The 18,106-nt window shown below is 39.1% G+C and overlaps 2 protein-coding genes across 4 annotated transcripts in view; one reads left to right on the top strand and one right to left on the bottom strand.

Annotated features, from left to right (window-relative positions):
* The first annotated feature begins 212 nt into the window (after positions 1-212).
* The window catches only part of tdrd9 (tudor domain containing 9), a 27,660-nt gene continuing 9,766 nt past the window's right edge, over positions 213-18,106 (top strand). The window contains exons 1-18 of one of the 2 annotated variants that reach the window (XM_034858746.1): positions 213-467; positions 6,719-6,789; positions 6,922-6,992; positions 7,417-7,638; positions 8,370-8,492; positions 8,745-8,825; positions 8,906-9,070; positions 9,170-9,273; positions 10,643-10,762; positions 10,883-10,967; positions 11,593-11,650; positions 11,762-11,866; positions 12,414-12,511; positions 12,614-12,745; positions 13,960-14,122; positions 17,132-17,195; positions 17,486-17,549; positions 17,760-17,804. In XM_034858746.1, coding sequence (XP_034714637.1) covers positions 325-467; positions 6,719-6,789; positions 6,922-6,992; positions 7,417-7,638; positions 8,370-8,492; positions 8,745-8,825; positions 8,906-9,070; positions 9,170-9,273; positions 10,643-10,762; positions 10,883-10,967; positions 11,593-11,650; positions 11,762-11,866; positions 12,414-12,511; positions 12,614-12,745; positions 13,960-14,122; positions 17,132-17,195; positions 17,486-17,549; positions 17,760-17,804 — 1,914 coding nt within the window. In that variant the 5' untranslated portion in view covers positions 213-324. Of the gene's footprint in view, positions 468-6,718; positions 6,790-6,921; positions 6,993-7,416; positions 7,639-8,369; positions 8,493-8,744; positions 8,826-8,905; positions 9,071-9,163; positions 9,274-10,642; positions 10,763-10,882; positions 10,968-11,592; positions 11,651-11,761; positions 11,867-12,413; positions 12,512-12,613; positions 12,746-13,959; positions 14,123-17,131; positions 17,196-17,485; positions 17,550-17,759; positions 17,805-18,106 lie in introns of both variants that reach the window. The other variant, XM_034858745.1, reaches the window with a different exon arrangement.
* On the bottom strand, positions 2,196-5,009 carry rd3l (retinal degeneration 3 like). 2 transcript variants are annotated; one of them, XM_034858869.1, is made up of 3 exons: positions 4,504-5,009; positions 3,697-4,005; positions 2,196-2,801 (listed from the first exon to the last, which is right to left on the bottom strand). In XM_034858869.1, exons 2-3 carry the CDS (start codon positions 3,975-3,977, stop codon positions 2,429-2,431), a joined length of 654 nt encoding a protein of 217 aa, XP_034714760.1. In that variant the 5' UTR covers positions 3,978-4,005; positions 4,504-5,009; the 3' UTR covers positions 2,196-2,428. The 2 variants fall into 2 exon arrangements, with proteins under 2 accessions (XP_034714760.1, XP_034714759.1); XM_034858868.1 differs by having other exon boundaries at positions 4,508-5,009.

The following is an 18,106-nucleotide window of genomic DNA, read 5'->3' as shown; positions in this document are numbered from 1 at the left end:
GCACATTTACTTTTGATTCTATTGCTATTACTTCTAATTACACTTTAGGGCTTTTACTTGTATAAATGTATTATGGGGTACTTGTTAATTCCTAAGTAAATAATTGGGCTACTTCTTCCAACAAGCTATATTTATAGATATGCTGTAGAAATAAAGTGTTCAGTTTAATTTAATTTTATTTTTTAGTTCAACCGCCAGGGGGCGTTTTAAAACTTCTTCCACACTTCACCTGCGTGTTGCCTCACGCACTTGAATCTCGTCGTGGCTAGCTGGAAGGAGCGACTCGAGTAAAAATTGCAATAATTGTGGCTAAACACTTGCAACATGAAGAAAGTGTTTACCGCGGAGCAAATTTCGGATTGGTTCACCTCGGCGACGACGTTTGCTAACATTAAACTCACAGAAGATGTGGTTGAAAAAAATGTCCATGAAGCATCGTCGAAAGAGACCAAGTGGGAAAAACCGAGGTAAAGTTAGCATGCTAGCTGGCATGAACTTCATGCTAGCTAGCATCCTTGGATTACTTGACCTGTTCCACTTAATGGTTACAGACAAAATATTTTAGGTTACAGGTGTCGTTTCCTCTATCATAGACACAAACCCTGACTGGTTAAGCTTTTTGAAAAATAATACTGCACATAAATGTTTTAGGATGGTTGCAGAGTTTTAGCTAGCTAAACTGTGGTTAACTAAATCATACGTTAGTTGAGATTTCTTGACTCTTTCAGCATTGAATATAATAGCTTCATAATTGCTGAAAATATAGGCGTGTGTCAGTAAGAGGAATTCTGAGTCAACTTGACAGTATTAACCGAAAGACCTGTCAAAAAGTGTAAATGAGGTTACCAAAGTCATGAAATGTTAACTACTTTACAGTAATGCTTAAATATTATAAGTTTTGTAACTGAGGTGAGATTTGGGTGTTTTTGTATTTTTGTATATATATATTTTTTTAACTTCCCACAATCTTAAAATTTTCAAAGCTGCGTTTTCAGTAGTACGTTTCAGTACTCAAGTTTTAATATATTTAGACTGTAACACAAATACCAATTTAAAACCTTAACTAATGTGTATGTCCCCAGATATCTTAAACTCCCAAATTATCAAGAAATAAAATACTGAGGACATGACCTCAGTGTCCAACTTGGTGGTCACAGGAAATTAGATGACAAAAAATATAATTCACATGATGTTTATTTGTGAGTTTGTAATCTGCTTTTTTAAGTTGTCAAATACTTGATAGTAAAAATAAATGTTTAGCTGTTTAGAGCTCTAAAACCTGTTCACATCAATCAGTCTAAAGGGGAACATCACTCTTTGGTTTATTTCTTTGAAACTCGTAGACATTTCCAGCCTTTGACTAGCAGTTGCAATAGACATTGCTTCACTTTACGAGCAATCCACAAAGGCTGGCACCTATTTGCCCTTATGACATCACTCACACCACCTGAATACACCTTTTGAAATACATGCCCACTGTACAAAGTTTAATTGAGGTTTATTATCAGGACCACAGAAATCCAGTCAGTCAGTAGGGATAAAAAAAAAGGATGTTAAACTATTGTAATGAACATGTGATCGGGTGCTCGGCATTAATCACTTCTAGCTGCCTATAAACTACTACACGCATAGTTAACACTTGGCCGAGAGCAACAACTACATGCCTGTGCCGGATTGCCTGTTCGTGTGAAGTGAAGTCCTACTGCGATCGCTTCTATAGTCCTTCTGCGTTTGTTGCTACTACAAACTACAATAGTTGAAGAGTCGTCACCCAGCAGAACATGTAGAGTTTAAGCTCAAAGCGGAGAGAGAGGAGGTAAGCTAAAAAGGCGTCACCCAAACGCCAGATCATAACACAAGCAACGATAACTAGTCATTTTGGTGCCTATTCTTAACTGTTGTCGCCACCTGATGCTCACTTTATCGCCATAGATGGATTTTAATGTTTAAAAACTTGCATATATGCGCTAATTATTGGTGAGAAAGAAAAAAAAGGGATTTAAGAAATAAGACTGACTACTCTCTTTAAGAGTAGTCTATATCCTTGACTTTCCACTTTCAGGATTGATCTGGTGCAACAGAAAATTCAGCTGGATGCACTTATTTTTGTCTATTTCCATTTCCTTCCTTTTTCTGTGAGTTTTAATTTTAAAAAGCGATGTTTTCATGAGGACCATGGTTGACTACTCCACAGCTGTATTAGTGCCTAAAACTAAAGAAAACAACACAAAAATAATTGTTATTTGCCCTCTAATGACAGATAGCGCTCATTGATTTACAATCGATATCTGAGGCCAAAAGATGTGATCGGGGCATCTTTACATGATATATCTGCAGCTAATACATATATTCGAGTTCCTGCATCTTATTCCCCATTGTGGATGTCTTTTCCTTGTGTTAAACACAAAAACTACAGCAGTGTGTCGTCTCACAGTGTAGTGCTGTACATTCCTATGGGTCTGAGAGAAACTGGATAGTAATAAGGAAGGTCCCAGTCTCTGTTGGACCCTGCAAATGAACCAGAGTGCCGCAGGGCCCGATCCACGTATCCAGAGATCGTTGGGATCTCCTCCCTTGGTTGGTCTCCACAGTTGGCGACAGGGGGTGGTACAAAACCCTGCTTCATTATGTAGCGGCTGGTGCAAGCTTCCATTGGTCGGAGCTGTGCTGGCTGCACTGGCTGCACCGAGAGAGTGTGCTCTTCATCATATTCTTTTTGGCTCAAGTCCCTTAGCACCTGCTTGAAGACAGATGCCAGCTCCCAAGGCCTAATGTTATTTGTGGAAAGCACCTCACGAAACCTGTGGAAGGATGCAACCAATACATTTGATTTAACACTTGCTGAAGTAGCAAGGATTTGCATCAAGAAAGTGTCAGTGTCATACATTATCTAATGTAAACTGGAAGAAAACAAACATCCGGAGGTGAAGAACAAAGATAATTTGAGTGAACTTGAGAGTTGGGACATTCAGGAACTTCTGTTGCTAAGGACTGATGGCAAAGTCATCAGACAAGTTCAAGGAACGACAAGAGACTTGGTTGTTTATGACTAAATTATGAACCCTGTGGGGAAATTTGTGTCATATTGAAAAGGGAGAGAGGTCTACAGTCTTTATATTTAGTTTTACGCTATATGACATACTTTGATTTGTTTATTTTGTAATGCGTAAGTAGATATTTTAAAAGACGTGTTTACGTACACAAGTTATGTCTCAAGTTGTATTTGTCTGGCCTCCTGTGGACCTAATGTGCAAAATAGGTTTGAATATTTGCATTTTAGTAGAAGGAACATTGTAAATTAATCATTGACCAATTTTGACAGCACCATACTAGATATGTTCTTCTTTAGTAAAGTGGTTATGTAAGCAAGTAAGTAGGTCACAGTGCTCAACCATGTAGAACAAGGTTTTTCATATCATTATGGCTAACTTAGAGATGATGAGTGCAAACCCTGGCAGTCTGGCTTCACTAAGTTACAGGGCATTCTTCACCTTCACATGTTCACACATCACTATATTGCCTGCTTCTGTTACAGTAACGCATAATGTCTTTTTTAGCAGCTTGCCCTGCCCCCTATCCCCTTGGGCATTCTCTGCTTTGCCTGCTGTCAGGCCTTGTGTTGTTGCATTAGCAGCTAGCCACAGTTGACAGCATACTAATGTGAGGACAGAGCATGGCATTGTTACTACTAAACACCTAGACAGTACGGTGGCTGCGTGGCTGGGTGGGATCTGGGCACACAGGAGCTCCAGCTGATGTAGCTCTGATGTGGGGATGAGGGTCCGTAACCTTGGGTACTTCTGAAACCAGTGGAGACCCACGGTTTCCCTTGCAAGCCGCTCACGTTCCTCCACATGCCACAGAAGCTCTCTGATCAACATGTGACTAGGTAAGACCCTCGAGGTCTTTAGAAGTGCTTCATCCTGAGCCTGCACTCTTTTTTCGTGGGTCCATTTCATCCAGCTAAACAGGGGCATGGCAGTCAAAGCAGACAGTCCTGGAAAACTGAACAAACCCAGATTATTGGTTATTCCGGGCCATGAAGTCATGGCTTGCCCACAGCACTGTTAACAAATTTGAATATGTTGGAATATCTGTTTTTTCAAATCAAGTGCTAATTTATCTCTTAAATTGCAATGACAAATGACAAAACAGCATTAGACCATGCTAGGAACTGCCCAAAGGCAGATGCAACAAAAACATGAGAGGGAAATGATGGAAATATTTCTGACAAAATCTTGCGCTGTTAATGCCATTATCATCTTAAAATACCACAATGAACAATGTGTGAGAATATCTCAACGTCAGTTTCAATTCATTCATAATTGTTGCCCTATTAAAAATGAACATTTTCAGGTTGACGGTGAACAATGATCATCTCTTAAACAATCTGACCTCTGATATCTGATGTGATTACAGTACTTAAACAGCTATCAAATTTCATGTTCATAAATTAATTATCATACTAACATCTGGCTAAAAATGTAAAGGAAAGATCTGTACTTACATGTGAAAACTGGACCGCTGACGCTTGTGTGAGATAATCAGCAATTGAATAGAAAAGATGAGCTTTTGACTAAGTACAGCCCCCAGCTCCTTGTCTCCATGGGTCAGTTCATGTAAACTTTAGTCCTTTACTTGCTGTCAACGATGTCCCTTGGTGTCAGCTGCCTTCAGTGGAACACATCACTTGTGTGTCGGCAGCAATCCTCCGATGTCTTGGTTGTTGGAAGCGATTTTTTTCCTCTTTGTGTTGTAGTTATTGTCTTGTCCCTATCGTCTCTCCCACTGCTCCTGTCATGCAGACTTTTCCATTAGAGTTAGTCACAGACTGCTAACTGACTAAGAGCTGCCACCTCCCCTCTCCCTTCACCCAGTCTTCTATGTGCAGCTTGTTGTAAGGTCAGCTGCTTTGTAGCGTGCACAAAATGTGTGCATTGGAGAGAAAGGAAGAGGACGAGAGTGCATGTTCGTTGCCAAGCCATGTGTGTTGCATTTGAGCTCCTCTTAGTACTAACGACAAAATCCTCCCCCCGCCAAGAGAGAGTGAGAGGCAGAGATAACTGGAAAGCTCTCCCGGCTACAGGGCTGTGGAACTAGTTGAACTGACCAGAGGCAAAGATGAGATGAAGCATGAGACTGAAATGAGCAAAGTTTCATGTGGTACCAAACAAGGCCTGACGTTGAAGTGGGACTTGCTGCTGTTATTTTTACCTACTGTAAACTTACATTTGAAGTTTACTTTTAATGATGACCTCAGTTACTTAAATTAAAGTGAGTGATTTTACAAGTGATTATGAAAACAACGTAATTTTTGATAATTGCCGAATTATCAAGTTGAACAGACTTTCCTATTCAAATCAACAGCAGAGTGGTCATAGTGGCGGATATTTTTATGTGTACCATTGTAATGGCAAAGAACTGGGACTCTTGTAGTGGACTAACTTCTGCATCAATTTGTTTTTGTGCGTGTCCGTTGCCTTCGTGCTGGAGAGGAATTAAGAATTGCTGTATTTAATTGCTTGTTATTTCTATTGTTAAGTCATCAAATTATATTAATAATATATTAGGCCAAAACGGAGTTCTCAAACTGTGTGATAGTTACAGCCCAACTGACATGTTGCCACCATAACATATTAACAACCCTCACCATTTGAAAAAGTAAAACGACCACAGCAAACTGTTTGTCTGTTCTACTCTTATTCTATTTCTATAGAGTTAAGTTCAGACACTTTAATAATCCCAATGGGCAATCCATTTGCAGCTTCTCAGTCCAGTCAGTTTTAACAAACACTCACCAAACAATAGTTACAAATGTTAAGTATGCCGTAGGAAACGGTTTAATTTGGGGAACTGGTACCTAATAACATTAAATAAAAGCAATACGAGACAATACATAAAGGCAATGAATAACAACAAGCCTATGTCTTTGTGATAGACATCACTTAAGATGAGCAATGTTTGTGTTGAGCAGCCTTTATAGCAAAAGGAATAAAAGACTTAGAATAGCGATTAGTTCTCCTCAGAGGCACATTATACTGCTGACCCGAAGGCATCACAGAGAAAACTCTGTAGAGAGCATGGTCTGGTTGGCTGATAACTTTCCTTGCTTGCTCAGCCACCTTTTTCTCCCAAAGGGAAGCCCAAGTCCCTCTGCTGAAAAATAATCTTGGAGCAACCGTTCTCTATGTTTAGGTTGTTCTTCTCCTTCACGCACGACCTACTAAACCAGCAGAAAGGAGAGTTAAAAGCCATTCAGCAAAAGATACATGAAATAATGTCACAGGCGTTGAACGAGTTAAGCTTCTCCATTAAATGACAGCTGATTCTAGTATATTCACAGCGCTACACTTTATTACATTCAGACATAAAACATAGCACCACAGTTTCTGCATCAATCTAAAATGGATCCAGAATCTAAAAAGCAGTTGATTAAAGATGCTAAAAAGCACAGCTTATTCATTTTAGCCAATCCTTATCAATATCGTGCAACAGATATTTGTTTCTTACCACAGTGCTCCTTGGGACTTTGGCAGTTATGCTTTCTGAGATGAGACTAGCAGCTGAACAATTTTTGAAGGACATGTTTTCTATCACATAGAGAAAGAAAGTAAATGGATCGCTGTATGGTCTTTGAATTGCATTTCCTTTTGTAATGAGAGGGGAAAATAGGACAAAACGAGTGGAATTGCTTAAAATTGCTTTTATTTTGTTTCAGCCCATCAAAGGTTCCTGATGAGGGTATGTCTCTGAACTCTGATGGAAGGTGGTTTCAAAAACCAGCTGGGAGTGAGTCTTAAACTTTGTTAGCTTTTTCTTATCACACACCATACTCTTTTACATTCTTAGTTATACAGACATCTGCCTGCGGCTCTAATCAGTTTAACCCTGTTTCTTGTGCATTCAATTCCGTATTCTTAGGTACTGCTCCTCCTCCTCCTCTTGCCAGCTATGAGTACCCCAGCTTGCCCATAACAAAAAACAGACAAGAGGTAAAATGAACTATACGTACACCGCAAACCACACAGCCTGAAGGTCTAAAAGTACTCTCTAATTACTGTAGTACTTTCTCTTCTGTTCTTGTTGGAGTTTAACTGAAATGACCATTATGTCCTCAGGTCATTGGAGCACTTAAGCTTTAACTGTTTGCTCAAGATCAACTTAATGTCATTTTATGTTGCAGAACAACAGTACACTTTAAATCTACTGGTCTAAATATTTCTATTGTCTAATAAAGAGTAGTATGTGAATATGTTAGCAGCTCATGCAGGCAGTTATGATGCATTTATTTAGTAAAGATTATAAAGTGTGGACAAATCAGTTTAGCACACCCATCTGCTATACAGATTATTTTTATTATTATTTATTGTAGTTTATTTCAGTGATATGGTACCTTGTGTGTGTGTGTGTGTCCAGCTGATTTCCCTCATAGAAAACAACTCTGTGGTGATCATTCGAGGAGCCACAGGCAGTGGCAAGACCACGCAGGTGCCACAGTACATTCTGGATCACTACAATGAGAAAAATGCATCATGCAACATTGTGGTCACCCAACCACGCAAAATTGGGGCCAGCAGTATTGCCCGATGGGTTGCCGCACAGCGAAAGTGTACCCTGGGTAGTCTGGTGGGATATCAGGTTAGTGCAATTTATAATCTGTCTACCCTCCTACCAAATTTTTTATTTCTTTAACAAAAAAGGGGAAACAAAAAGTAACACCTGCACAAAAAGCACTCATTGCGCCTCTTTCACAATTAAACAATGTTAGCATACTTTATATTGTTGCCAGGATGTCTGGCTCTAATGCAGAGAGCTCTGAAACAGCATGCCTAATAATAACTGTTGTGTCTACTGCTTTGTGTAAACCTTTGGAGTTAAGAATGATGTCACTGACAGTGGGAGCAATGATAAACAGTGTTAGAAAGTGATATAACGATGGGCAATATGTTCTTCATTTGCGTACATCAAAGGTACGTTTTGATTTTTATCGATCGTTCTTCTGAAAATATCTCTTATTTTGTGTAGGAAGGGAGCTCTTTTCTTGTTCCCTTTCCTTTTTGTTATGTCTGTGAAAGTATTGCTATCAGTAATTGGAAAATTCCTTTGTGCTCAGTGTTGAGTCTGCAAACCAATAATAATTTCTCTCCAGAATTAGTCATGTTGGCATTGCAGATATTAGTTTATAAGACACTGGAAAAAGTAGAGAGCTAAGGAGTAAGCATACCTGTGGCATCTCCTTTTCAATTTTTTAAGGAAGTAGAATATAACAACAAGCAAATGTCTTTTGTGTGAGAATGCCAAAAAAAGATATAGTCATTTTCAGTAGTGTGTGGCAGATTTATGAATACAACTTTGCATTTGTTTTTCAGGTTGGACTGGAGAAGATGGCTACTGAGCACACCCGGCTCATCTACATGACTACAGGAGTGCTGCTGCAAAAACTGGTTTCCGCCAAGTGCCTCACAGAGTACTCCCACATTTTCATAGATGAGGTGAATAAACTTGAGGCTGATAATTATCTCTGTTAGCTGGGCCCTAAAATATTTTTTTTGTCTTTTATTTTGTTCTATTGTAATTTTTGGTTAATAGTTAAAAAGCATTTCCCTTGTGTTACACCTTTTAATTTAAGTCCATCATTTTATTTAGTTGTATTAAATGTTCAATTTAAATTTGTTTCACGTTTAATTTAGTTCTATGATCCAATGAGTGATTATTGACATTTGATTACTCTGCCTTTGCCCAAGGTTCATGAGCGCACTGAGGAGATGGACTTTCTCCTGCTGGTTTTAAGAAAACTTCTCCATTTCAACTCCTGTTATGTTAAGGTATTTGCAAGATCAAGTAAAATCTTCTGTCCTCCTTTTCCATCAGTTGAACTCTGAGTCATAGGACCCGTGTTTTTCAGATTGTCCTTATGTCAGCCACCATCAACTGCCGACAGTTTGCTGAGTACTTCAGCACGCCAATTTGTGGCAAAATGAACCCGGCCTACGTGTTTGAAGTGGAGGGGGCACCCTATGCCATTGAGGAGTTTTATCTGGATGACCTACAAAAAGTTTTTCCATACAGGGTAGGACCACGATACATGTTTGCTGATGCTGCTGTTCTCTGTACTACAGCCATATAGTTATTAATGTTTGAATTGTGTGTGTGTGTGTGTGTGTGTCAGATGGAGTCTCCTCCTTCAGGTGACCCTCACATTTCAGTGGAGATGTACAATCTTGCCATCAGTCTCATCCAGAGCTTTGATGAAATGGAGGGCAAAGATTCCAGGTGAAGCTCCTGTATTTTACCACACTTGACTTAAAGGTGCAGTAAACAATGCTGCGATTAGATCGTTGATATTTGAACTGACCTCCCAAACGGTACCATCCCCCCTCCAGGATCTCCACCCCCCAGATTTAGCGACGCACATTTCCATAGCAACCTTCTGTTAGTGTCTCTGCTGACTAAATTAAATAAGACATAGTCAATGTTAGGTCACGTTAGGTTGTGGATTAGCAAACTGTTGCTACTACTGTAAAGTCAAGTTGGGAGCAGCCATCACAAACAACAGCAAACGGACCAAGCTAAACTGACCTATTGAAAACAGCGAATATCATTGCTTAATTGTTCATAACGGCAAAAGCCTTTATTAGTTTTCATTCCTTTGAAATCACAGAGGTCCTGAAGCGTTAAAAAGCCTCACCAATTTGAACAAAGCTCCTCAACTTATTTCTTATTCTTCCTTTTCCTCTTTTGACGATTATTTGCCAACTTTTCTTGTTGATACTCCTGGCCAGCTGCTGCCTACCCCCTCACCCCCATTACTTGCTTGCACGCGCCGCCTATTGCTTATTCACTCAAATAGTGTTTTGTGGCTCATGCGCACCTTTGTGTTTGTTTTTTGCCTTTACACAGAGCACAAAGAAAATAGAGCGCTAGGTGAACGTAATGAGAAATTTGCTGAATTTGACTAAAAGTGTTTTGGATTAACATTGCTTGCTATACCTTTAACAAATGGGCAGTCACATAAAGTAATTATCATTAGAGCCCCAGCAATATATCGGCTGGCCAATATTATCGCCACATATTAGGCATTTCCTGATCAATTGCTATCGCCATTAATAATGGCTGATAAAAAAATTAAGAAAAGAAAATATATATAGTCATTCGTTCATTCATGTATCAGAATCATGACAAATAAATGATTCTGATAAATATTATATTAAAAATGGATGGTCAACCATGTTATGAGTGTTGGTGGTGCATATTTTGTCCACCAGAGGACGCTGTACAACGTTCCTGTCAACTGATTTTGTATTTTTGATTTTTTTTTGTATTTTTGTACATTCAGAACTTTAACAGATTTTGATGTTCCTCTGTTCTCTTGTGACAATAAAACATTATCATATTATTTTAGTAAGAAATAACTAATGTTATGGAAATCTGTTTGTTTTGTAACGCATTTTTGGATTAAAGAAATATATATATATATATATATATATATATATATATATATATATATATATATATATATATATATATATATATATATATATATATATATGCCAATATATCCGAATATTGGAATATTGTATCGGCCTTACAAATCCTTTTATTGGTTGGGCTCTAATTATCATGTGTGTTTGTGTTTGAGCAGCAAAGCAGAGAGAAAAGCTGGCATGACTGCATCAGAGCGGGGCAGTGTGCTGGTTTTCCTTCCTGGTATACACGAGATAAGCTACATGCAGGAGGCCTTGGCCAAGCTGGTCCACAAAAGGTGGGCTTTTGAGTTTGTCTTTGTTGAATCTCTTCTTTAAAATGTATAGTGCTTATTGACCTGTGTTACATTTTGCTTGGTAAGAATGTTTACCTTTACAATGAATGTGCTGCTGTTCAGATTGCAGGTTTACCCTCTCCACTCCACTGTGACTCTGGAGGAGCAGAGCTGTGTGTTTCTGTTCCCTGTGCCAGGATACAGAAAGGTATAAAATTAACAAAAATGTAGTGCTGTCAGTTAAACGTGTTATTAACGGTGTTAATGCAAACCCATTTTAACGGCGTCATTTTTTATTCTTAAGATTAATGTTCTTTTTGGCCTAGCAAACTTTTTTTTCAGATGCTGTCGCAACAACTAGTACCATTAGAAAGACTACAACACCACACCCGATCTAGCTAGAGCGGAATTGCAATGATGCAAATTCTCCCCCCCCTTTTCAAACTAGTTTTCCACCCTTTTATTGATAGACAGTGTTACATTGTGTGAGGGATTATTTGCCCCAAGTGAGAATGTTACATGTGAAATTAAACACTACAATAGGCCAAATGCCAATGTTGTTTTCAATAGAAAGAAAAAAAAAAAACGTTTGCACAAAGCAAGCCAATCCATTTTCCATGTTGATAAGAGCATTAAAATGAGAAAAAATAATGGGACAAAAAAGTAATCAAGGGACATTTAGAATAGAGGGCAAGTTAACTATGACATTAATGCGATTAATCGGAATTAAATATTTTAACCGTTTGACAGCACTACTAAAAATATATAAAATGTATCTTATTCTGTCACATGTGTTCTTACCTGCTGTGCTGATGATCTCCTCATCATAACAGGTTATCCTTTCCACCAACATTGCTGAGAGTTCGGTTACTGTTCCAGATGTCAAATATGGTGAGTTTCTTTTTCACCAGCCTTGTTTTATCTTGTAGCCTAATGTGTTTTTTGTAATGAAGAATTATAAAATCTTGATTTGGTATTCATGCTTTTTTTTTGTCATCACAGTGATTGATTTTTGCCTGGGCCGTCACATGGTCTGTGATAAAGACACCAATTATCAGTCTCTGCGACTCACCTGGGTATCCAAAACCAACTGCAACCAGCGTCGAGGTACTATACTTACTAGGAGTGTAACGATATGGAAAATAAAACCAAAATCGCATCACTCAGCTCCACCTGTGTTGCGGAGTGAGAAGGCAGAGTTGCGCCACAACCCTTCCAAATCCCAGAGTTATTCTTCCTGTCCAGATCCAATGCTGCAACATCTTTAAATTGCGATTAGTATTGGTACTTTTGGTGCTTTTTATCCTGTTATGTCTGGCAAATTCACTTTTCACCTTCGTTCCGCCTACAGGTTGGGAGGGAATGAATGGTAGGGAGTTAATGAACCATTAAAACGATTTTGAAAACATTGTTTTAAGGTACAAAAGAATCTTTGGTGTTGGATCGATCAAAATTGAAATCAATCCATGTCAATAAATAAGGTTTCTGTTGTATTACTGTGTTGCAAAATGGTATGTATTCAATGACAAAACAATGCCATGTAGCATAAAAAAATATCTTTGCAGCCATAATACTTACAATGTAGAAGTTTACCTCTGAAGTGCTAGTGTCTGCTCACTTTTGTCCTTTTACACTTATTTCCTCTCTCTGTCAGGTAGGGCAGGTCGAGTCTCTAAGGGCTACTGTTACCGTCTTGTTACCAAAGACTTCTGGAGGAATGAAATCCCAGACTACATGATCCCTGAGATGCTGGTAAGAGAATGTGCACATGACAGAAGAGTTCTATTTTTTTTAACATTGCTTTGACTCTAATTAGACAATCAATCTATGCGATACTATTTTCCTTCCTCTCAGCTTGCCCCGTTAGCAAACATCTTGCTGAAGGTGAAGTTGCTGGACATGGGAGATCCCCGCTCCATCCTTTCCACAGCCCTCTCACCCCCCAACCTTGGTGACATAGTAAAGACAGTGCTCCAACTCAAAGAGGTAAATAAGTTCAGATTGATGAATTGGTGAGCCAGTGCGTTGAGTAAAGTACTTGTGAATGTGTGGCTGTAGTGATGTATTTGGGAAGGCAGCTGACCACCCAACTCTCACAGAGTATTACACCAGGAGTTCTCAGACAGAAACTTTGCATCAGCCAGTGTTTGTAAAAGTCTATTAGGTGAGGGGTATAGCATTATATGTTTGTGTGGGGAGGTGAAAAGTGGAAGAAGTTTATCATAACTCTTGTTTCTTTCTGTCACTATCAAAATACACATTTTATTTCATACCATTTTTTAAAACTACATTACAAATCACAGCAACAAGCAGAATAAAAAGACAGTAAAAATAGCACAACAATGAGTGAAACTAGGGAATGTGAATACATTTAACAGACTACAAGACCAAGCATAAATACATAGATACAACCTACTTTCATAACAAAAGTTACATTTTTTAAGAGGTGATTTTAAAAGATGTTACTGAATCTGAATATAGCCTGATATTCTTATGCAAAGAGTTTCATTGCTGAGGAGCCTCACAAACAAATGCCCAGCCATCTTTAGTCCAGGGGATTTAAAAACAGCAGGACAATCTGTCTGAGGATCTCAGGCTAGCCTCTGGCTCATAGGCAAGCAGCAGTTAAGCAGTGTACTACCAGAAAGTATGATAAATATTGTCATGAACCGGCTCACAGTTCTGACAAAATAAGGGCAACCACACATAATTAAGGACTAAATTAAAAACAATTTATTCAACCCATATAAAGGGAGCGAGAAGTGAGAGAGTGACAGCAATTAGCTTCGGAGCTAGTAGCCACTCTAGAGTCATAGTGAGAGAAACAAAGTGTCTCCCTTGTGTTTTCTGACCATGGTTGGAAATCTTGAGCAGGAGAAGTTACTCCTCTCCTTGATTTCATAACGCTTATTTGCTTACCAAGAAATTTTACTCAACCTCAGCCAATCGTCTGCGCTTGTGACGTGCACAGCCCACTAACCAGGGAAACATCTTGATCAGAAATCTAGTTGGTCTGATGAAAAAAACTGCTTCAATTATAGTAATGCAACGCATTTTTCGGCAGTAATGGTAATGGCGATATTAAGATGGGAAGAGAAATCAATTAAATTTCTTGTTACTAAAAAATGAAACGCCGTTCTTCCCATCACTGGCTATGAAATAAAAATCTCTTGACTCTAGTTGGATGTTTTATTCTATAGATGGGCGCGCTATCTGCGAAAAGTGAAGGCAGAGGTCACAATGAGGATGGTGAAATGACTTTCCTGGGCCGAGTTCTGGCCCACTTGCCCGTGAACCTGTGCCTGGGGAAGATGATTGTCCTGGGTCACGTCTTTGGCTGCCTGGAGGAGTGCCTTATTATAGGTCAGTCTGTCATTATGCTACTGGAATGGACCTCAGTTACCACATATACATGTTTACAGTTGTAGAAACATACAACAAATCTGCCACGAATGCACTCTTGAAACAACAACATTACATAAATACAGTGGGGCTCGAAAGTTTGGGTACCCCAGGTAAGGATTTGTATTAATGTGCATAAAGAAGCCAAGAAAAGATGGAAAAATCTCCATAAAGCATCAAATGACAGATAAGACATTCGTATAATATGTCAAAAAACTGTTAGATTTAATTCCATCATTTACACTTTCACAATAACAGAAAACAAAAAAATGGCGTCTGCAAAAGTTTGGGCACCCTGCAGAGTTTATAGCATGTACCGCCCCCTTTGGAAAGCTGAGACCTGACACCGTCATGGATTGTTCTCAATCATCGTCTGGAAAGACCAGGTGATGTCAATCTAAGGTTTTAAATGCCCAGACTCATCTGATCTTTTCCCGACAATCAGCACCATGGGTTCTTCTGAGCAGTTGTCTAGAAAACTGAAACTGAAAATAGTTGAGAAGGCAATAAGAAGATATTAGCAGAGCGTTTTCAGATGCCAATATCCTCTGTTCGGAATGTAATTAAGAAATGGCAGTCATCAGGAACAGTGGAAGTTAAAACAAGATATGGAAGACCAAGAAAAATATCAGACAGAACAACTTGCAGGATTGTGAGAAAAGAAAGTCCAAACACACATTTGACTTTACGATCCATCCAGAAAGACCTGGCAGACACTAGAGTCGTGGTACACCATTCCACTATAAAGAGATACTTGTACAGAAATGGTCTTCATGGAAGAGTCATCAGAAGAAAACCTCTTCCATGTCCTCACCACAAAAATCACCGTCTGAAGTTTGCAAATTAACATATAGACAAGCCTGATGCATTGTGGAAACAAGTTCTGTGGACCAATGAGGTTAAAGTAGCACTTTTTGGCCTGAATGAGCAAAGGTACATTTGGAGAAGAAAGGGCACAGAATTTAATGAAAAGAACCTCTGTCCAACTGTTAAGCATGGGCGTGAATCAATCATGCTTTGGGGTTGTTTTGCAGCCAGTGGCACAGGGAACATTTCACAAGTAGAAGGAAAAATGGATTCAATAAAATGTCAGCAAATTTTGGACGCTAACTTGATGCCATCTGTGAAAAAGCTGAAGTTAAGGAGAGGACGGCTTCTAAAATGGATAATGATCCTAAACACACCTCAAAATTCACAATGGATTACATCAAGAGTCATAAACTGACCGTTTTGCCATGGCCTTCACAATCTCCTGACCTCAACATAATTTGGGGGTGGCAGTAGCTCAGTCTGTAGGGAGATGGGTTCGGAACCGGAGGGTCACTGGTTCAAGTCCCCGGACAAAAAAAGTACGGAGTGTGGATTGGTGGCTGGAGAGATGCCACTTCACCTACTGTGCACAGCCAGGTGCTCTTCAGCAAAGCACCGTACCCCCCCAACCGCTCAGGACGCAGGTTCAGCTGGCAGCCCACTCACTCTGACATCTCTCCATTAGTGTATGTACAGATTCTGAGCATGTGTGTGTGTGTAGTTCAGGACTGTGTGATAACTAACAAAGTGTGGACACAGAGTTTAAATTGTAATTTCCCCATTGGGGATTAATAAAAAGATTAAAAATTAAAAAATTAAAAATAATTGAAAATCTATGGATAGACCTAAAGAGAGCAGTGCTTGACAGACAGCGGAGAAATCTCAAAGAACTGGAAGACTTTTGTAAAGACGAATGGGCGAAGATACCTCAAACAAGAATTGAAAGACTCTTGGCTGTCTACAAGAAGCGTTTCCAAGCTGTGATACTTCCCAAAGGGGGAAGTACAAGGTATTAACTCTGCAGGGTGACCAAACTTTTGCAGACGCCATTTTTTTGTTTTCTGTTATTTTGAAAGTGTAAATGATGGAAATAAAATCTAACTTTTTCAGACACATTATACAAATGTCTAATCTGTCATTTCATGTCTTTTGGAGATTTTTCCATCTTTTCTTGGCTTCTTTATAAGTTTTTACCTGGGGTGCCCACACTTTCAAACCCCACTTTAATAATGTGTAGGGTTGAGTGATGTTTTGTTACGGTGCTAAAATTATATATATATATATATATATTTTTTGCAGTTTAACTAGCAAAAGCTTCAGACATCCCTTCCTGCTTTGCATTATCCTTCAACACAGCAATCTGTTTGCCGCAAACTAAACACACAGCTTTACCTTTGACTTCAGTAAATAAATACTTTGAAATCCATTTTTGGTTCAAAACTCGGCGCTCTGTATAGACCTTTCATTTTTCCTATGAGCTGACATTTTTAAAGGATAACCGCTCATTCAAGTTCATGTTAAGGTCTCGTGAGCTCAGTTCGCGACTTGCTGACACATTGCAGTTCTTCTTCTTCTACCTATTTTTAATTGTGACTTGCAACCAGAGAAGAAGAAACAGCATATGTTTGCACAAAAAAAAGCAACAACAAAAAACAGTTGCCTTCAAAATAAAAGCAATGCAATGTTATATTCCATGCATGATGTACACTTATATACATTTGATAGCTAGCTTCCCATTGACCTCACAGGGGCCGGTTAGGGCCGCCCAAAGGGCAATGCCCAGGTCTGCTCTACAGTGAAATACATTCACACTTTACACCATTTAGCTGTCAGCATTTTAACCTTTTTTTTTAATCCAGCTACTAGCTAACAGTAGGCTAATGTTACCTGTTGCCAAGTTTAGTGTTAAATAGCACCACATGCAGCTATGGTTCTGTTGCCTGTAACCTTCGTTTTGTTTTAGAGCATCACAGCGCAGCGCACGTATTTCAGTGGCACTGAAATGAGGCACCAAAATCTGCTTTGCTATTCGGTCCGGTAGATACCAGTCGTTTAGGCACCTTTGCCATATTAGCACTTGGTCTCGGTACCAAACCAAAGTAATGTGTTTTCTTTTGTGGGCAGTTTGGTACAAACGATAATGAATTTGCTTGTCTTTAGCTGCCGCGCACTCTCTGAAGAGTTTCTTTGCCATACCATCCATGCAGCAGCTTGCTGGCCACAGGTGAGTCATATCCAACAGCTGCACTGATTCACAGACTGCCTGGCTGTTTAGATAGCCTATGTGTCCCACCAAAGTGGCATAAGATATTTGAGGCATGATATTGTCATGTTACGAAGTCCATGGTTACATATGTCCATCCAGACATACCTATTCACTATGGACTCACTTTTACAGCTTAAGAACCATCAAAGTGTTTAGTGGCTAATGAGATGCTTGCAGTAGCTTGCAGTGGTTCTGTGTGTGGTAGGTTTTTTATGTTTTTGGGCACTGAATGTAATTTGTTATTCCAGGAGCAAGTTGGCCTTTGCCCGTGGCACACCAAGTGATTCCGTGGCTTTCGTCAATGCCTTCAAGGTAATGTGTTTGTTAGCAGGTCAGCAACAAGTTGTGGTAAATTGCTATACCTGTGTTAATGTGCTTAATGTTCTGGATTTATTGTATTGTCTTTGAGTACCATGCTATATAAATACAATTTTTTATCATTATCATTATTATTTCATGGATTAACATATTTGCCTGATGGCTGTTGTTTTAAAACCCTGTCATATGATATCTTACTGTCAGGCCTGGCAATCATCCAAAAAGAAAGGACAGCTGAGACACCCAAAGGTGAACAAAACAACAACCAAACATGAGCTCCCTGAAACAACACAAACACGTATTAAAAAAAAAGAATATGCTGATTTTCTTTTTTTACATGTTGAAAGTAAGAATTGTCTGCTACTGTTTTTGTACAGAGCAACCTCTTGACACTCAGTTATTCATCTTAAATTTGTTTGAAAATTGGCAATAAAGTACACAAACTTGCTCTGTCCTATTGGTAATAAATAAACACTTTATACAGTGGGTACGGAAAGTATTCAGACCCCTTTAAATTTTTCACTCTTTGTTTCATTGCAGCCATTTTCCAA

The sequence above is a fragment of the Etheostoma cragini genome, chromosome 20 (assembly GCF_013103735.1).
Source record: "Etheostoma cragini isolate CJK2018 chromosome 20, CSU_Ecrag_1.0, whole genome shotgun sequence".
Taxonomy (NCBI): domain Eukaryota; kingdom Metazoa; phylum Chordata; class Actinopteri; order Perciformes; family Percidae; genus Etheostoma; species Etheostoma cragini.
The sequence above is the reverse complement of the archived record's forward strand: the minus strand, read 5'-3'. Positions and strand labels throughout refer to the sequence as shown.

Excerpts from the sequence above, each read along its gene's own strand:
- rd3l (XM_034858869.1), bottom strand. The coding sequence starts at position 3,977 with ATGCCCCTGTTTAGCTGGATGAAATGGACCCACGAAAAAAGAGTGCAG. Across the intron at positions 2,802-3,696 it reads GCAGCCACCGTACTGTCTAG|GTTTCGTGAGGTGCTTTCCA; the intron begins GTGTTTAGTAGT and ends ATCCTTCCACAG.